This window comes from Podarcis muralis, chromosome 12 (assembly GCF_964188315.1).
Source record: "Podarcis muralis chromosome 12, rPodMur119.hap1.1, whole genome shotgun sequence".
Taxonomy (NCBI): Eukaryota; Metazoa; Chordata; class Lepidosauria; order Squamata; family Lacertidae; genus Podarcis; species Podarcis muralis.
Genome location: NC_135666.1, coordinates 44,995,264 through 45,015,602, shown reverse-complemented (window position 1 = coordinate 45,015,602; position 20,339 = coordinate 44,995,264). Strand labels below are relative to the sequence as shown.

Genomic DNA, 20,339 nt, shown 5'->3' with positions numbered 1-20,339 from the left:
TGGCTTCTCAGGTCTTGTTTGCTGCCTATTTCGGTTGCTACTTTTGACATCCCTTTGCTTTCATTACTGCACACCTGATCAAGCCACATCCAGCCCTTGTTTCAATGCAGGGGCTGACAGCTTCCCCCTGTGTGCTGCCAAATATTACTGCTTGTCAGGATGGGGAGTGTGATTGTGATGAAGAGGAAGGGTGCATTAGGGAGTGTGTACCTTCCCTCCATGGAAATCACTGTTTGGAAGGATGGGGGGGGGGAAACAAAACTCTGATGGGAGGAAGGCGTGTGGGGAGAGACACCTCCGTACATCTCATCTCCATGTAAATCTCCCTTGTGTGTGCATGTGTGAATGGCCTAGCTCACTTCAGGCCCCTGGTATGCAGCCTCTTGCCACCAAATGTGGTGCTGAGATGGTGGCGAATAGATCACCCATCCCTGCATTGGTGCACCATAATTCGAATGTTAATCGAGGATCCCATTGTAAACAATGCAATATCAATAGCTGAGGGCGGATGGAGCCCCTTCAGAGTGTGGGGCAGTGCTTCGTGAATAGGGGAATACTTTCGACCTCTTCAAACAAAACCTGATAATCGCCAAACGTGCTACTTTCTGAAAGTGCTGGGGTGTTTGTGAAGACTGCCAGTCCTTTCAGACCTTCTTTACATAGGCTTGAAAAGAATCTTTTTTTATTTGTGCATTGGAAGTGATGGAATTTAATATACTTCAGGCTGTGAGCGAATTAGCCCTGCGGTTCAAATCCCAAGCACCCCTGTCCTGAGCAAGCTGAACTTTAATGGCTTATGACTTGCATACATCATTGAGGATCATTGTGACAGCATAGGTGCAACTTGTCCTGTCAGTATCATGTTTCTTTAAGGGACCAGCTCTTTTCCTACCCCAGGTGGGTAGACCATTCTCCTAGGCCTTATCCTTTATCTTGGCTCCTATTTTAATTTCCCCTTGTTGCTCTGCTTCCCGTTCCAGCATTTGTGCTGACTTATAAAAAACCCACCATGTTTACAATAACCCTCCCGTTTTCCTACTTACTCCTTTCCTCCTAATTTCCTCCTTCCCTACTCATCTCACTGATTTAGTGGATAATTAGCTCCTCACCCAGTATGGAATTTGTGTCTCTCTCCCCTGCTCTGATCCTCACAGACCCCAGTTGTCCCCCTGCTGCAGACTCGGGCCCTTTCTTAGCCACTTGCTAGCTCCCTCTGACCATCATCTCCATCCTTCCATCTCCTATAACTTCCTTGTTTTTCGACCTGCATGGTAGGAACTGCAGGCACTGCTTTCTTGTTTTCTAGAGTTTAGAAGTTCTACCAATGCTCCAGAGATTCTAACATCATGTGGTACAGTCCTAGTACACCAGAGAGAAAAGATCTAGCCAAGTCCTGTCCCTGATGGTGCTAGGTTTTTTTATGGCATCTTGCTACTCGGGTGCCAGCCCAGGGACCAGTTCATATGCCTCCCAGGTGAGTAGCAAGGTTGTGTTGTGCCGTACTTGAAGCGCATTGCTGCTCTGGCTAGTCTGCTAAAAAGAGTATATTCTGAATCTTTATATTTAATGCAAGGTGACTTTATATTGGACTTGGATCTTTATGGCATCTTGGTTTGTATGAATGATAAAAAATAGTTGCACAAATAGACATTCCATGGACTCCTGTTGCTAAGCTTGCAGAAATACGCGGACACACACAGGAATTACCTGAGATCGGAATGTTTTCGTTTTGCCTTGCACTTGAAATGAAATGCAAGCTTTTAATGATCCCGAATGGACTAAACGATAAGCGTACCTTGTCAGTGCTGCTTGCACTTACCAGAAAGTGAACAGTTTCAGCTTTGACGAGAGCATGTTCAGTATTACATAGCAAGGCACATTCTCTGTGTGGCAGAGACATTAAAGGATTTCTTACTGTGGCCTGTCTTTTTCCATTATGCTTGATTAAATCCTTTTTAGGCTGCATAGTACTGCAAATGCCTTTAGCCTGTAATGATTCGTACGGCTAAATTAATCTGTTGGCAAAATGCTGCTGTTCTAAGCTTATTTGCTATATCGGACCACCCAAATATGACATCTGACATAATCAATTGGAAAGTCCCAGGTAAGGTATGCTTAGCTCAAATGATTAAATGTACAATTACACTAAAAGTAGAATTAAATGACATTAAGCCCACTGCAGCAGCATTGACAGAAATGACTTATTCCAATCTAACTAATCTTGATTTTTATAGCTTGCTGCAACAGACATTGTGCACGCAAGTAAAATCTCTCTGGTAAACCTGTTTGCGTACATATTTTATACTGTAGCAAATGCCTTTTAAGCCAAAGCTTCTGCCTTTATTTTCTCTTGGGAGTGGAACACCCTGGATAAGATGTGTGTTTTGCACAATCTCTCCAATAAAAACAGGAAATGCATATCTCCCTGCAAATATATTATAGTTGCATAAGCTTGGAACCTAATGTTTTGCTAACTTGTTGCGTTACACTCACCCAACTTCCATGAGGGCTGCTCCCCTTCCATGAACAGTAACTCCTTCCTTTCACAGAGTAAAAAGTTAAGATCCAAGCCATAACCCTAATTTTCATCAGATTCTTGGGATTTTTATGTGGCATATGCATATCAGGGTTTGGCAAAAGGTGGATGTGGTCCCCCTCTGACCACTGACCAATTCATAGTGAACTGTTTAATTCTGGATTATTATTATTATTATTGCAAAGAATACTGGACTGGGTAGAAATTTAAGGCTGATCCGTTAAGGTTCTGAGTGTTCACTCTTGTTTGCAAATTTCAAAAACCTGCAGTGAACCATGGGGATTCTAGTATTGTCGGGTTTTTTAAACTAGACCCAGCAATATTAGCTGCAGCAATAATTTTAAGTCTTTTTCTTTCTTCCTTTTCAATTAAGGACAAACCTATAAGGGTCGCTGCTTGCTTTGATTCATATCAACTCCATTTGGTGCTGGCCTGTTTCTTGCTTATTTGATACCAACTCTGATTAAGAAGCATTGCCCTTGAGAATTGCCATGTGTTCAAAATGAACATTGTAATTAGTTTTGATCTTTCTCTCTTTGCCATCCCAGCATTGCCAAATGTTATTGGCCAGGATCCAAGGAGGTACTTTAGGCGCATCCAAGGTCTACACCATACCCGTGTGGAATATTTGACTTGAACACCAGATACCCATATCAGAAACTTCTTTTGAAAAGTCTCCTTAGTTTTAAAAAAACGAGTTTGCCATGTTTCACAGACGTCTGCAGCTTGAGAAATAGAAGCCATTAGCCCTTAGCTCTCCCTGAAAGAGTAGAACAAGGCAGGTTTGCTTTTTGGGGGAGATTCTGGCCATAATAAAGAAACCACGAAATTTTAATTGCAGGTTAACATTGTGATGTGTGTTTATAACCTCGTGGACATTGATACTAAATTTCAAGGAAACGGCCCATTGTAACGCATGGTTACATGCAGAATTTAGGGGACTAGACTTGCTTGGCTGAACTGCCTCCCCCTCTCCCCCTTTTTGGCCGCTCTAGAATGTGTTGTTGTCTGTTGTTTTCATTGTTCAAGTTTAATACTGGTGCAAAATGCTGGAAGGAAGCTTAAATAGAATTCAGAGCATAATATATCATGTATTTGAATTGGGCCACCAGCATTGTTCATTAGAAGAATGTTAAAAAGGGGATTGGAATCCTTTTTGTAAGAATGCTAAATATACAATCTATTATTATAACTGTCTAGACGTTTTAGTGTCAACTTAGAAAAAGAAGATAAAAAACAGCAGGCTAACTGAAGATCTTCTTTACACTTAGAAAACTTTGAATGTATCCCATTAAATTAAGGATCGGGAAACCTGTGGCCGTTCAGAATTTATTTATTTATTTGATCATATTACTCCCATTATCCCTGGCTGTTGACCATGCTGTTGGCCAAGTACTGTAATTACAATTAGAAGCAAAATCCTCTTTTAAAAAACAAACATTGCCTCAGGTGTGTGTTTTGGGGCTGAGAGTGGTATTTGCTCACTTGGAGGTAAAATTGAACTCTGTAGGGCTTACTTCTGAGGAAACACTTCTAGGGTTGTGCCGTCGCTGTCTGATATGAGTTTAACAGGATCTTAATGAGTTGGTTTCTCTTTGGGAGCGCAACACACAGCCATTGACCATGTGCTTTGACAAATTCAATAGGTCATACTGCCTGATCGTTACTTAGAGCAAGGACAGAGTACATTAAAACTATCAATAATTTCCCTCTCTATAGAACATAATAGTAAATTGATCAGTCACTTCCTGGACTGTCCTCTGGAAAAGGTGACATTATACTGATAATCATTGCTAGGTTTTTTCTGTACACACTAATACAGTGTTCAGGATAAACACAGTGAGCTGTGGGTTGGTAGACATCACTGCAAACTAATCTAGCTTAAATTGATGCATCAAACACCATTTAGTGGCTGTGGAAGAAGTTTCTGAAATCTGGTTATATATAACTTGTTTAGTTTTGGGTTTGTAATTTTTTTTAAAAAAAGAGGAATACTACCTTTTATGTAAGAATCATTCCCCATTCAAGGTCACTAATATGCAGTTATATAGATTTATTATGTAGTACATAATAAACGCAGGTGGTGCTGTGGTCTAAACCACAGAGCCTACGGCTTGCTGATCAGAAGGTCGGCGGTTTGAATCCCAGCGACAGGGTGAGCTCCTGTTGCTCAGTCCCTGCTCCTGCCCACCTAGCAGTTCGAAAGCACGTCAAAGTGCAAGTAGATAAATAGGTACTGCTCCGGCGCGAAGGTAAACGGTGTTTCCGTTCGCTGCTCTGGTTCGCCAGAAGCGACTCAGTCATGCTGGCCACATGACCCAGAAGCTGTCTGTGGACAAACGCCAGCTCCCTCGGCCAGCAAAGCGAGATGAGCGCCGCAACCCCAGAGTCATCCGTGACTGATGGTCAGGGGTACCTTTACCTCTACTTTTTACACACACACACACACACACACACACACACACACACACACACACACAAAATTTAATTCATCAGAAGCCTCACATGTTTGTGCTTAGGGGCATATTTTTCATGATTAATGCGTTGGATACAGACTATGGCTGCACACACAAGTTTGTGGGGACAGTTAATGTATGAAGTGGCTCTCGACTGATGGCTTTATATGCATTTTCCTAAACCAGGCATAGGCAAACTCCGGCCTTCCAGATGTTTGGGACTACAACTCCCATCATCCCTAGCTATCAGGACCAGTGGTCAGAGATAATGGGAATTGTAGTCCCAAAACATCTGGAGGGCCGAGGTTGAGGAAGCCTGATATAAACCTTCCCGGGTGTGAGTGTGTGTGTGTGGATGATTTTGTAACCCTTTCTCCTTTAATTCTAATAAACTTCTAGCAAAATTGCAAGATGCTTCTTATAATCTGGCATAGGGTAGCTCTTCCGCCTCTGCAGAGGCCCTTGGAATCTGACATCTTGTTTAAAAACAAGAAAGAATGAAAGCCCTCTGTAATAGGGAATTTTTTAAAAAACAACAACAACAACACAAAAACATCTGCTAGCCGAAATCCGCCCCTGTTCTCAGCACTGAACAAGATGCTCTTTTTGTAAGGTTAGCTCCCGTGCCCAGAGGGGAAGAGACCCAGGGCCCCCGCAGCACAGCATCATTTTTCCTGTTGTAAGCGATTTGTAGTTTAAGCTCGCTGATCCCGCGTCACATGACTGGGACGGTAGGCAGCAGATTCGTGCTGAATTGACATCATGCTTTTCAAATTCAGTGGAAATTAAAAAGGAGGTGGGGGCAGAGCAGGGAGGGGAGGCTTTTCCTGACTCTTCCTGGTACTACTAATTCCTAGCTCCAGCTCGCCTGTTATTAAAGGAGCTAGGCAGCAGCCACCGAAAACAGCAGCGCTGTTACGTAGCTCAGGACGCTCAATGAGGTCGAGCTGGATGATAAACAAACCCGCAGTAGAAACATCCTCTGTAAGTTTTGAAGCTCCGTTAATAAGTCCGTTCTGTCTTCTCCTCTCCCCTTTGCAAGTTTAACTCTGGGCAGAATATTAGTTTACACCCAAGTATAAAATTGCAGCGTTAGGTTGTGCGCAGTGCTCACTTTTAAATCCCGTTGAAATTGAAGCCACTCGTTCAAGTTATCAAGTACGGTAAAATAACCGTAGGAAAGAATATTGTTCCTTTGGTTTTTAGTGCCTTGGCAGGGGGGGGAAACAGTTGCTGTTTTACTCTTTCAGAGCTACTGCAATCTACAAAGCTTAAATGGATATAGCTAATGTAGTTAATGCAGTGCTGTCTTTGAAGGCAGCGTTACAGCTACTCTTCTAATGGAATTATATTGCCAGATAAAGCTGTATATGTTGCTTGGAGAGCAAGGATATTTTAATGCATTGTTTTGGAAGGTATTGAGGGGTCTGAGCGAATTTTTCCTCTGTAACTTGCTTATATAATGATGTCTAATGTAGATCAGAGAACCCTCTGTGTTTTTGACTACTAGAAAGTTACTGAACTTCAGTAAGTAGCTTTCGGGAGGTAAAAAGAAATGGATTCAGTTTTGTGTGAAGTCAGTAAAACATTCAGTAAAACATGTTATTTTCTTCTGGACCTTAAATTATCTGACCTGTTCCTTTTCTTTCAGTTCTCTCATTATACCAAGAGAGCAACTCCCTTATCACACTGCTTCTTATAACTGCTAAAAATTATTTATTGGTTCATTTCGCAGTTACTGCTATGGAACTATTGCTGAGCTTTTATGAAATGAAATATAAATGAGGCAAGATTTCCCATGGTGTCTAGTTTATACCAAAGCAGTAATATAGCCTCAAGAAATACCTGGCCTAACCCAAATGATCCATTTCCTGAAACTCCTTGAGTTGTGGCCAACTAAGTTCTGTTATGGTTGCCATATGTCCGGAATTTCATGGACATAGCTGGGATTTGGTTGCTGGAAACAGTGTCTGGGAGGAAATCTCTGAAGTGTCTGGGAAAATCCAGACGTATCGCAACCCATGACAGAAGTGCAGATTTGGGTGAATTTCATTAAAAATAGCTCAAAAACGTCATTTTTGAAAAAGTTTTTTTTTGGGGGGGGGGGAGCTCAACAACTTTGGCCTAAATAAATAAAATAAACATAAAATAAAAAGCTCAACAACTTAAAAAGCTCATCAACTTTTGTGTCTGGATTTCCCCTTTTTGAAATATGGTAACCCTAGTTCTGCTCCAGGTTTTCCCATTGCAATTAATGGACCATATCTCTTATTTTCTTTTTCTACTTTTGAGTAGAACGAACTGTGCATGCAACCTCCTGAAAACAATAAATACCTTTATCTTAGTAAATTTGGAATCCTGTTGCTTTTAGTTAAAAGGCTTCGGATTATTGCATTTTTGACGAGGAATCCTTTAGTTGCTCCTCTTCCTCCTCCTCCTCCTCCTCCTCCTCCTCCTCCTCCTCTTCTTCTTCTTCTTGAATAAGTACAGGAGTTGGTATTTGAAACACTCATCAATATGTCTGAAAAATGAACACATTGTGCAATGTTGCCATAACATTTAACACCGGAAGTTAGAGCATCCTGAACATCACAGCCTTGTTATTGACAGATGCATAGTCTTAAAATAGTGAATGAACCATTTGTTTTTGTCTATTTCAACCAATCTTGAAATAGTTAGCTATCTGATTCTTTATTTGACCCCTAGCCCTTCAAATGATTATATCCTTCTCTGATATACTAGGTGATAGTAGAACATTTGTCCTGCTGTGTAGCATCCAAAATTTTCAGTGAGTAAGATGTCAATATCTTTTTAAAAAAATGAAAGTGGTGCCTTCACAGTATATGCTCAGATTCATTCTGCAAACTCCTTATGGCTTCAGTTACAGATGGGTAGCCGTGTTGGTCTGCCATAGTCAAAACAAAAAAAATTCTTCTTGAATTTTTTGAATTTTTAATTTTGAGAATTTTTTCTTCTACTTGAATTTTTTGAATTTTGAGAAGCTGCTGAATTGCAACTCATTACCAAACTTAAAACCATGGAGAGACCTGGCCTGAACAAAGACATTGGATTCTTATCTCATTATACATGACAAAGCCATTTTTCACCTTCTCACCCCTTGCTTTTTCCTGTAAGACCTACTGCAGTCATTAAGAGTCGTCAACAGGCTCATCACAGCTATCTGCCAATCACCCATTCCCACCACCCTTCTGAGTAATACCCCTCCCCACCTTCTCACTATATAGAAGGATCTGGCAACTTCTGTTTCAGTGTATCTGAAGAAGTGTGCATGCACACGAAAGCTCATACCAAGAACTAACTTAGTTGGTCTTTAAGGTGCTACTGGAAGGAATTTTTTTTGTTTTTCCTTACGGCTTGTCCAACTCCTCAGCACTGTGGATTTGGTAATTGTTCATAACTTACTGAAGATTATGCTAGTCAGTTAGCAATGTTGAGTGAGTATTTGGAAATAATCTGGTGTTCTAAGAGATCTCTGTAATTAAGCTCATATGAATTCACGCCATATTGTTCTTTGTTGTGTCCAGCTAGTGATACTGATTATATATTTTTCCTCTCTCCCTTCCACCCCGAAACCAGTGTTCCACTCGTGACTTGATCCTAGTTGAAGATGAGGTGACAGATACTGAAGATAATGAAGAAGAAGATATAGGAGTCCTGGAAGATCAGCGCAGTGTAATTCTTCACCTCATCTCACAACTCAAACTTGGAATGGACCTAACTAGGGTATGCATCTCCTCTTCCTCCTCTTCCTCCAACCAACAAAGCCTTCCTTAAGAGTCACATGCTATTAAACAGGCAGTCTCATTGGACTTTGCCGCAAACCTCTCCGCAAAATCTGCTATGGCAACATTTGGTCCAAGTGTTGCCTCCCTTAATGAGTGTAAGGAATTTGATCCACTTTACAAAGCGGACAGTGACTGACGGACTGACTGACAGTGTGCTGCCTTTTTGTGGGAGGTTTTGCAGTTCAATCTGACTCAAACTATGTACATTGACACCGTTTCTTACGACTGAAAATACTGAAGCTTCCAGCTTCTTCATGGGCAAAATCAGGAGGAGAAGTAAAAGCAGGAGTGAGGCTACCCCTTTTTTGCGGAGGGGGCAAGGGTTTCACTGATCTATCAGCAGCCCTCTAGGAGCCGTATTTAAAGTGAATAGATGGTTGAAGTAGATGGGGTCAGTTTTAAATTTTGTTAAGAGACACATCTTGAAGGTCACTGAGGCATCATTGAATTGTTTCAGGAACCCATCCCTGAGGAGAATTTTTAATATATATATATATGGGACGCGGGTGGCTCTGTGGGTAAAAGCCTCAGCGCCTAGGGCTTGCCGATCGAAAGGTCGGCGGTTTGAATCCCCGCAGCGGGGTGTGCTCCCGTTGTTTGGTCCCAGCACCTGCCAACCTAGCAGTTCGAAAGCACCTCCGGGTGCAATTAGATAAATAGGGACCGCTTTCTAGCGGGAAGGTAAACGGCGTTTCCGTGTGCGGCTTTGGCTTGCCAGAGCAGTGATGTCACGCTGGCCACGTGACCCGGAAGTGTCTCCGGACAGCGCTGGCCCCCGGCCTCTTGAGTGAGATGGGCGCACAACCCTAGAGTCTGTCAAGACTGGCCCGTACGGGCAGGGGTACCTTTACCTTTACCTATATATATATATATATATATATATATATAAGTTTTTTTTTAACATACCATTTTCAACATTAATTAAACATATTTTTACATCTTATTCAATTTTTTTGACTTCCATCAGTCCTGAAAATTTTCCAATCTAATCTCTTAGTATGCATTTCTTATTTTCCCTGTTACATTTAAAACTCATAACCAATATCTCTACTCTTTGTCTACTTTGTAGCACTTCATATATTCCTCCTTACAAAACTTCTTGTAGTCCTACTAGCGTAATTTGCTGGTTACAGTTGCTTTTCAAATAGTTCATATACTTCTTCCAATCTTCTGTAAATCTCTGGTCCCACAGGTTTCGAATCCTTCCTGTCATTTTGTCCAATTCTGCATAGTCCATTATTTTCGTCTGCCATTCTTCTTTCATCGGAATTTCTTCTTGTTTCCATTTCTGGGCTAACAACCACAGGAGAATTTTTATTATTTTTTAAATGCACACATTTGAGGGACCTTGGAAAGTCACAAAGCTTACAGTATCATGGCAGGGGGCAGTCAGTCAGTGTTTCTTTTCAAATTGAATTTTAAATAACTGGGATGCAAAAAACATTTGGTACCATGGCATAACAGTGAGGGGTGGCTGGGATAGGAGCAGCCAGTTGTCGTTGTTGTTTTTAACAACAAGCCTAAAGGGACCTCACAGGTTAACCACACCTGAAGTATGCAGATGATACCTAACTCTATTACATCTGGAACCATGTGTGGCCATGCAGGTATTGGTGTTTGGTCATTGGTGGTAGTCTGGCAGAGAGCCATTACGTTGATTCCTTGTAAGATTGGAGTTGGCAGGTGGTTCTGCGAATATGGGCCATTTGTCTGTCCCAGATAGGCCACACTCCTTCTGAAGAACAGGTGCATAATCTTGGGGGGGGGGGGATGTTTCTGAAAGCAAAGTTGCTGTGAGCATTTTTTGGCAGTTTGGGATGGTGTGCTGGCTTCAGCGGTTTGTGGACAGGGATTGTTTGGTCATCAAAACTGGATTACTGCAAAGTGAAGACCTTCTCCTTCCCCATGAGTAGTCTGTAAAGACCTGAACAGTCTTTCATGTTTGTGTTGGGGACCCATGCCTTGGAGGGGGAAGCAAGTGAGGTGTCAGTGACCAAACTTAATTACTGACTACCATATCCAACCAAAATCTGTTGACCATGCAAGGCTAATTTATTTAATTTTAATCGTTCTTTTTATAACATGTTAGAAAACAAAATTGCCTCTAATAGTTGTCAAACACAGGACGCCGGTGACATGGCTAATATACAAGTGTCCACACTTTGGGGGAAATGTTCCACATCCCTATATGTAAATAATGAAGAGTATTTAGCCTGTGAAATATAGCAGGAGTACTGCAAAAAGCTCTCATTATATTGGGTTGTCGTCTTGAGTGTATGTCGTTTTTCTGAACATGGGAAGGTCAAAAAACCACTGACTTTGATTGGTGTCGTAACCTAATACACCGAGAGAGTACTTTCCTGAATAATGCATGAAAAGAAAATGGTTTCTCAGTTTGACCTCGTAGACCAAATGAAAGTATAAAGGGCAGCTGAAGCAGAGGCATTAGTGAAATATGTGTTTTCCCTGTGAATTAAATGTATTGGCAGTCATGGGACAGAATATTATTAAATATTCATTTGCATGTTTGAGGACATTGTGGAGAACTTTTCAGTCAGAATGGTTATTGTGGTGGGATGATGAGCTGCTTGTGCGTAAAATGCAAGTCCCTCAGAGTTTGATCAGGTTTTCAAACCTCTGCCTGTGACGGAGCCCCTCCGGCATGGCTGCGTCAATCGCTAGTAGAATCCGAAAGTGGTTGCTTTCGGAAACGTTTCCAACATAAAAGCTCTTTCACGGAAACACGTCTTCTGGACTCTCTGCGTGACAGTTTCCGGCGAGGCGTGGGTGTCCCTATAGGAGGTCCTGAGACCTCTCCACTGTTTTCGCTGGAAACGTCTCTGAGCCACCCCTCCGACTCACTTTCCCTGGAAGTTCCTGCTCGCCCCCTACTGGTTCCCTCTTCAGCTGCTCCGTCTCTTTCAACCTGAGGGAGCCTTTGCACCTCCTGTCCTTCCGATGGCAGTTCCCTGACATCCACCTCCCCTCCAGGGCCCCCTTCACCCCCTCCCGTCTCCTCCCCTCCGGGCTGGGAGGAAGTAAAACCCCTGAAAGAACCTTCCTCATCGTCCGAAGTTTCGAACACTTCCCTCCACCTGCTACTGTCCCTCGTCTCTCGATACTCCTCGTCTTCGGAGTCTATTCCCTCTTCCAACTCCGACTCCGTGAATCCTTCCATTTCCTGTTCCTCGTCGGTGGTGCCGAAGTACTCCCTCCTAAACCTTTCTACCGGCTGTGGTTTCCTAGGGAATCTTTGGTGGAACGTTTCTGTTAAAACCTCGTCATTGACCTCCCCTGCAGTCACCCAGGTGTTTTCTGACTCCGGTTCCCCTTCCCACGCCACCAAATACTCTACCTGATTTCCCTTCCACCTGGAATCGAGGATTTCCGCTACATGGTTGCTGCGTTCCCTCTCTTCCAAGGCTGGTCCCCTGACGTGCTCCCCTTCACGTCCCCCCCTGTATGGTGACAGTAACGACCTGTGGAACACTGGGTGCAATTTCATGTGGTTGGGTAACCGGAGTTTGAAAGCCACCGGGTTGACCTGCTGAATGACCTCAAAGGGTCCCAATCTTCTGGGCCTCAATTTCTTACAACCCCCTTTGAACGGCAACCCTTGGGTTGACAGCCACACTTGATCCCCCACCCTTATGGTTTCACCTTCCCTTCTGTTCTTGTCTGCCTGCTTCTTATATTGTGCCTTGGCCCTTTCTAAGTTGAGCTGGAGCTGATGATGGATCGCTTCCATCTCTTCTACAAAATGTTCAGCCGCTGGAACGCTCCATCTCTCCCCTCCCTCCCCTGGAAATGCCCTGGGGTGACACCCGTAATTAGCCAAAAAGGGGCTCATCCCTGTGGACACATTCTCCGCATTATTGTAGGCAAATTCTGCCAGCGCCAACTTTTCGACCCAATCGTTCTCTCTGTCATTGACATAACACCTCAGATATTGTTGAAGAATGCCATTTGCTCTTTCCGCCTGCCCGTTGGTTTCAGGGTGCCGGGCCGTTGAAAAATTGACTTCCACGTGCAGCAAGCTCATGAGCTTCCTCCAGAACCTGGAAGTAAATTGTTTGCCGCGGTCCGAGATCACCCTCAAGGGAGCCCCGTGCAACCTAAAGATGTGTTCTACAAACAACTTCGCTGTTTCTTCCGCTGTGACTGCATGTGAGCATGCTACAAAGTGGCACATCTTTGTTAACAGGTCTACTACTACCATGATGGCTGTTTTCCCCTTGGACTTCGGCAGATCCGTCATAAAATCTATTGATACCGCTTCCCAAGGCCGTTCTGGTGTGGGTAATGGTTCTAATAACCCTGCCGGCGCCCGTCTTTCCCCTTTGGCTCGCTGACATTGGTCACACCCTCTTACATACTCCCTTACATCTTCCCTCACCTTGGGCCACCAGAATTCCCTGGTAACCAACCACATGGTCTTGTGTTGCCCAAAATGTCCCGCCGTGGGGCTATCGTGCAACTGCTTGAGTACTCTCCCCCTCAATTCACCTTCGGGTATATACAGTGCCCCTTTGTAATACAATGCCCCATTTCTTTCCTCAAAACCTTCGGGGCTCTCGCCCTCCCCCCTGAGTCCTCTGAGCTTATCCTGGGCATATTCATCATTTTCCGTTTCCTCTACCAGTTCTCGTTGCCCCACCAGCGCCGCCCCACACACCCAGCGGTCCTCAGGGATGACATGTCTCTCTTCAATCGCCCCCTCCCCCTCCCAATACTCTGGTTTGCGTGAGAGAGCGTCCGCCCTGACGTTTTCTGGACCTGGCACATAACAAATTTCAAAGTTGAATTTAGAGAATTCCTGTGCCCATCTCACTTGTCGTTGGTTGAGCACTCGAGCTGTTCTCCAATACTCTAAATTCTTGTGGTCGGTGCACACTTGCACCTTGTGTTGTGCCCCAATTAATAAATGTCTCCACCTCCGGAACGCTTCGTGAATGGCAAGTAGTTCCCTGTCATACACCGTGTAGTTCCTCTCGGATTTATTCAGCTTCCGCGAGAAGAAGGCGCACGGTCTCCACTCTGACATACTCCTCCCCGGTTGAAGAAGTACCGCCCCTACCGCCCGGTCGGACGCATCGGTTTCCACTCTCATGGGTTTTCGTAAATCCACATGCAGAAGTTGTTCTTCCGAGGCGAAAGCCCTTTTCAGTTCTTCAAATGCTCGCTCCGCCTCCGCCGTCCAAACAAATTTCTTCTTGCTGCTGAGGCAGTCGGTGATGGGCGCCGTCAAGTGGGCAAAGTTCTTGATGAACTTCCGATAAAAGTTCCCAAACCCCAAGAATCTTTGCACATCCTTCTTGGTCTTCGGTGTCTTCCATTCCAGTACCGCTTGGACCTTGCCTGGATCCATGGCCAATCCCTTGTCTGACAAGCGGTACCCCAGGAATTCCACCTCCTTGGTATGAAACTGGCACTTCTCCAGTTTCACCCACAGCTGGTTGGCTTGCAGCCTGCCCAACACTTCTCGAACGTCCCTCACATGCTGCTCCTCATCCTCCGAATACACCAACACGTCGTCTAAAAAGGCCACACAGTTCTTGTAGAGCAAAGGCCCCAGAACGTGGTTAATAAACGCTTGAAAGCACGCGGAGCCTCCTTGTAGACCGAAGGGCATAACGAGGTATTCAAAGGCTCCCAAAGGGGTGAACATGGTGGTCTTCCATTCATCTCCCTTCCTTATGCGTATCAGATTGTACGCCCCCCGCAGGTCCAGCTTTGTAAAAATCTTTCCCTTCCTTACCCTGGTCAAAATGTCATCAATTCGGGGCATAGGGAAAGCCAGGGGTTCCGACACTGCATTCAAGGCCCTGAAGTCACACACAAGTCTCGGCTTATCTGTGTTTTTTTTGTCCACAAAAAACACTGGGCTGCCCCCCACCGCTCGGGACTCTCTGATGAAACCTCGCTTCAGGTTTTTGTCAATGAACTCCCTCAGCTCCTGCATCTCCCTGTCGGACATGGCGTACAGCTTGCCCACTGGGAGTTGGGCCCCAGGGAGTAGGTTGATTTGACAGTCAAAGGGTCTATGCGGCGGCAGTTTGTCTGCTTCCCTTTCGCTGAATACGTTGCTCAGATCTGCGTATTGCGGGGGCACCTTCCCTCTGCCCATTACTTCCATCCCGGCTAGGGTGACTCTGTCTCCGCCCTGAACCTTCCCCTGCTTGCAGTGTTCTAGGCAATGCGCTGACCCAAAGGAGACCACCCTCTGATGCCAGCCCACTAGCGGATCGTGTAGCGCCAGCCAGCTCATCCCCAAGATGATGGGAGCTCCTCCCAAGGTGGCCACATTAAACGCTATCCGTTCGGTGTGCCTTGCCACCCTCATTATCATCGGGACAGTCTGTTGGCTAACTTCTCCTCCCAACAGCTCTCTGCCATCAATCGTGGTCACCTGCAAGGGATTACTTAAAGGGATGGTCTGTATCTGGTGCTCAGCTGCAAACTCCTTACTCATAAAATTACAGGAGCTGCCTGAATCCAAAAGCGCCTTGACCTGTAGGGGGTGTCCATTTGGCAGCTCTAGTGACACTTCTATCACTAAAGCAGGTCTGGGTGGTTCTGGCGTGGGCACTTTCACTGCTCTTTGGCCTGGCTGCTGTGCCCCGACGGTGGCAGCCAGGCGTTGGCTTTTACTTGCTCCTTGTTTTCCTCCTCCCTTTCCCCCACAGCTCCTGCCATCCCTTGCCATTCCTTTCTTTGTGGGCAGACTCTGGCAAAGTGCCCTGGCTGTTGGCAGAGATAACATTTCTTGGCGCTCTTTCCCTCCTTCTTCCGCCCTTCACTGGGATTTGAAACTGCGCGCGCCCGCGCTGTTCCAACTTCCATCGGCTCTGCCGGCGGGAAAGGTGGCTCTGGAATGTCCGGAATGCGCAGTTCCCTCCAACGTTCTCCTTTCCCTTCCCGCCTTTCCAAAGCTCTCGCTTCCTGGCGCGCTCCTATGGCCAGCGCGGATTTGGTCAGCTGGTCCATAGACTCCGCCCTTGGCCCCCGGGAAAGTTCATCTTTAACGGCCGAAGAAAGCCCCTCTTCAAAAAGCATTTGGATGGGTTCCGCCGATAGGTCCCACCCCAATTTATGAATCAGCATAGTAAACTCAGTCCAGTACTCACGGACAGATCGGCTCCCCTGTTTGCAAGCCATTAACTGCCTTCGTACCACCCCCTGCTCAATGTCACTGGAAAACATCAGGTCCATGGCACGAAAAAAACTTCCTCGTGTCCTTTAGTATCTCATTATTCACTGCCATCAGGGGTCGAACCCAATCCTTCGCCCCCCCTTCGAGATGGCCAATTACAAAAGCCACTCGCGATTCCTCGTCGGGGAAGTCATCATACTGCAGGTTGAGAGCGTATTGCATCTCAGTTCTAAAGGCATGATAGTTTCTGGGATCTCCCCCGAATTTCTGCACCAATCCTGGCACCTTTCTGGCTATCGAGGTGGTTTTCTCCTTTCCCTTTTCTGCATCCTGAGCCCTCCTCTCCTCAAGCCTCGCCGTTTGCATGGCCAGCTGGATCTCCAACGCCCTGTACCTTTCTTCCAGGCTTGGACCTCCTCCAGCTGCTCCTGCTCCTCCGGTTCCGGCTGGGTCGCTCATGATGCCGCTGCTTGCACAAGCTGGCTTTCAGTGACTTTCGGATTGCTGTGGTGGGATGATGAGCTGCTTGTGCGTAAAATGCAAGTCCCTCAGAGTTTGATCAGGTTTTCAAACCTCTGCCTGTGACGGAGCCCCTCCGGCATGGCTGCGTCAATCGCTAGTAGAATCCGAAAGTGGTTGCTTTCGGAAACGTTTCCAACATAAAAGCTCTTTCACGGAAACACGTCTTCTGGACTCTCTGCGTGACAGTTTCCGGCGAGGCGTGGGTGTCCCTATAGGAGGTCCTGAGACCTCTCCACTGTTTTCGCTGGAAACGTCTCTGAGCCACCCCTCCGACTCACTTTCCCTGGAAGTTCCTGCTCGCCCCCTACTGGTTCCCTCTTCAGCTGCTCCGTCTCTTTCAACCTGAGGGAGCCTTTGCACCTCCTGTCCTTCCGATGGCAGTTCCCTGACAGTTATCTAAGGATGATGCCAGAATGAATAAATATGGCTAAGTGAAATTGTTTTAGAATTCTCTTCCTTGGTAACAATGGAAGGATCTGTGTTGTATTTTAGAAAAATATTTATTGGGTTTCAGCATTTTGGGTACATAGCCGAAATAAAAAGAGAAGAGACAATATTGGACAGATAATAGGGTTAGAGAGGGAAACCGCCAGCATCTATATACTCATCTGTTCAAAAGCATTGAAACTAAATCTCACTTTCTTTACACACCAGTAATCAGGTCCATTTGGGTTCATTCTGCACCCTAATTGATCTTTGGAGATTATTATTTTTTTTGGACCCTAATCATTTAGTAAATATAGCAGAGTTCAGAGCGTTAAAGCTCATCGTGTGATATCTGTGTTGATTTTAGTCACTGCGCTGTTGAATTCTAGGCTTTGCACAGCTTTGTCTAAGCATATCCACTTTGGATCAAATTGTGCAATGACTGCTGTAATCTTGGCCAAGGGAAGGAAGTCTGCAGTTTTGAAATGCAGCCTTCCATGTCCCAGTGGTAGTGGGGGACTTGAAGCAAGGTGTACTTCCCGTCTTCCCGTCAGCAGTGGCGACAACCGCGATGAGACAGGGAGCATGGGAGGCCTTGTCTAGGTCACCCATCTGCTCATTTGCTTGCTTTGTCTTCTCTTTTGTGTGGGGCTTTCCACTTGAATGTGTCTCCTAGTTCTTTAAGAATCCAAAACAAAAATTAATTGCAATGCAAAATGCTGCCAGGTTGGTGGTGGTACAATTCTCAATTGCAGGTGAGTTATGGAAATGTATCTACCGTTAGCTAGTCAATGAGGAGGGGTTTTTATTGGGACAGGTAAAAGGGGTTCATTCTCCTCTGGTTGCTAGGTGTGCCCTGCATCTGTTTACCAAACAAGTTCCTTGTTTATCAAGATCCTTGAGCTCTTATGATTAAGGGCAGTACAGTGGTACCTCAGGTTACAGATGCTTCAGGTTACAGACTCTGCTAACCCAGAAATAGTACCTTGGGTTAAGAACTTTGCTTCAGGATAAGAACAAAAATCACACGGCGGCAGCGGGAGGCCCCATTAGCTAAAGTGGTACCTCAGGTTAAGAATGGACCTCCAGAATGAATTAAGTTCTTAACCAGAGGTACCACTGTATATAAATATAATAAATCACCACCACCACCACCTTACAGTTTTGGTAGAGTCCACCTGCATTGGATCTGGCCCTTCTTTATTTGCTACACCACTTATATTTTGGGGAGGGAAGCTCTTAACACATTCACCGTGCATTCCTACCCGTGCTTACTCAAATGTAAACCCCATTGTGTATAGTGGTGTTTAGGACTGCAGTCTTGGCATCAGATAATAGCCTGCTTTATATTCTGGGGTTTTCTAATAGCTAAACTCAACTATGGGATTTGTTCCCGCAAGTTGTTGTGATGACCACCAACTTGAATGGTTTGAAAGGAGATTTGGACAAGCTGTTGGAAGATAAGGCTGTTTTCTACCTTTCACAACCAGCATGCCCTTTAATATCATTGGGTGACGATCACAAGTGGGGAGGGAGCTGTTGCACCCGTGACCCGTGGTTTCTCACAAGCAACTGGTTGGCCACTGTGGGAGCAGAACCAAATGGAACCGGGCTGCTCTTGCTATCATTCATCCTTCTTTACCTTGCTTGTACAGTGGTACCTCGGGTTAAGTACTTAATTCGTTCCGGAGGTCTGTTCTTAACCTGAAACTGTTCTTAACCTGAAGCACCACTTTAGCTAATGGGGCCTCCTGCTGCTGCCGCGCCACCGAAGCGCGATTTCTGTTCTCATCCTGAAGCAAAGCTCTTAACCCGAGGTACTATTTCTGGGTTAGCGGAGTCTGTAACCTGAAGCGCATGTAACCTGAAGCATATGTAACCCAAGGTACCACTGTATTATGAAAAAGTGGTTATATTTTAAAGATAAAAAGCTGTGTTTGTGTCAGGCCTTACTTTTCCCCTTAAAAGCATCACCTCTGGGTATCCTGATAGTCACAGGAGCATGCCGGTTCAGTCATCACACAGTTCAAAGATGGAACGAACTCTTGATTAGCAAAAACACGACCCCTACAGGCTTGGTTGAGTGTCAGGCCTAATGAGCAGAACAGCTCATTCCCGATGGTCTTCCCCCACAAAAATCAGTTGCCGAGACTGAAAGTCCCCGCCTCCTCAACAGGACTTTCCCCCGGAGACTGCTCTTGTCATAGCAGGAGGGTGAGACACCTGTGCCTCTGACTCTTGGCCTCCCTCCTCCCACTCACTTGCTTCAGCTTCAGCTTCTGCCTCTGATTTTGGACTTCTCTCTGTCACAGACTCTCCCTGCTCACTAAGCCCTGTTGCCTCTTCAGCTTCTGACACTTCCTCTTCCTAGGCTTCTCCCTCTTCTCCTCTGACCGCTCACTGTTGTCCCACCACCACTCCTCAGGCTGTGAGTCTTCTTCCCTTGGGGGTTCCCCGGCTGCTTCCTCCCACCATTCTTCTGCGTCCAACCAGCCCGTGACACTAATGTGAGATTAATAGCTTTTAGTTATTACAGAAGAGGTGCCACTTTTTAAATTAAAAACTTGCTGTTTTACTTGTATAAACCACCTTTTATGTAACCTAAATGCTGGTACCTGCAATCTCAGGGTCTTTTCCTTATTAAACTTGAAATTGCAACGTGGGTGCAGACTTGGCCAGAGAGCTCCTCTGCAGAAAACTTAATGGCATTTTGCTCCTGACGGACTTGCTCATTATGTAAGCTCGTATGCTCTTCCAAAAGTAGGATCACTTAGCATGCACCCCCCTCCCAGTAAATAAAGATTGTTGGTAGTGGCCCCTAGACACGTGCAATTTTGACTCCGTTCCCTCTGTAAGTCAATATTAGCCCTGAGTGTTGCACAGGTGCTAAAGAGGAATGTAGCCGAGTTTCCTTTTGAAAGGGCTTTATTACACTGGCAGCCTTCCCAAATTCAAGCATCGCTGGTGGGGTGGGGAGGGCCAGTTCTGTATTGGATTTGCAGATGACTTTTCTGTCTGTCTAAATCGGCCTGCAGCAAACTTTTTGAAGCTTCCTTGTTCCTTAGCCTTTTCAGTGCAACAAATATTGCATCTATTGTTGTTGAAAATAAAAAATACACAGCTATTCTTGCAGCATGCTTACAGCTGCTATTTCTGTCCGTTAATAGACAGAACAGTTTGGCAAACAGTATCATCAATCACACACATGGCTGTTGGGTAGTCAGATCAGTCCGACAATGCTGGGCATTATTCCAGAGCTGATGCTTATGCTCCTTTCTCTCCCCAGCTATTACTATTCCATTTTCACGGGCAGCCCTGCCAAATCCCAGGCGTCTGCTTACCAGAAATTGATATTGTAGATGTGCAGATTCTCTCCCTCCCGCCCCGGCCACATGCTGCTTCTTGTCTCCATGTTGCATCTGGCCTGGAAGTCTACAAAA

At 45.3% G+C, this 20,339-nt stretch overlaps 1 protein-coding gene across 5 annotated transcripts in view; it reads left to right on the top strand.

Annotated features, from left to right (window-relative positions):
* The window catches only part of OSBPL10 (oxysterol binding protein like 10), an 86,271-nt gene that overhangs the window by 45,843 nt on the left and 20,089 nt on the right, over positions 1-20,339 (top strand). For all 5 annotated transcript variants that reach the window (XR_003709090.2, XM_077916342.1, XM_028750000.2 and 2 more), the window contains one exon: positions 8,590-8,736. Coding sequence is in view for 4 of the 5 variants with exons in the window: in XM_077916342.1 (XP_077772468.1) it covers positions 8,590-8,736 (147 nt within the window). In the remaining variant the exon portion in view is untranslated. The remainder of the gene's footprint in view (positions 1-8,589; positions 8,737-20,339) is intronic.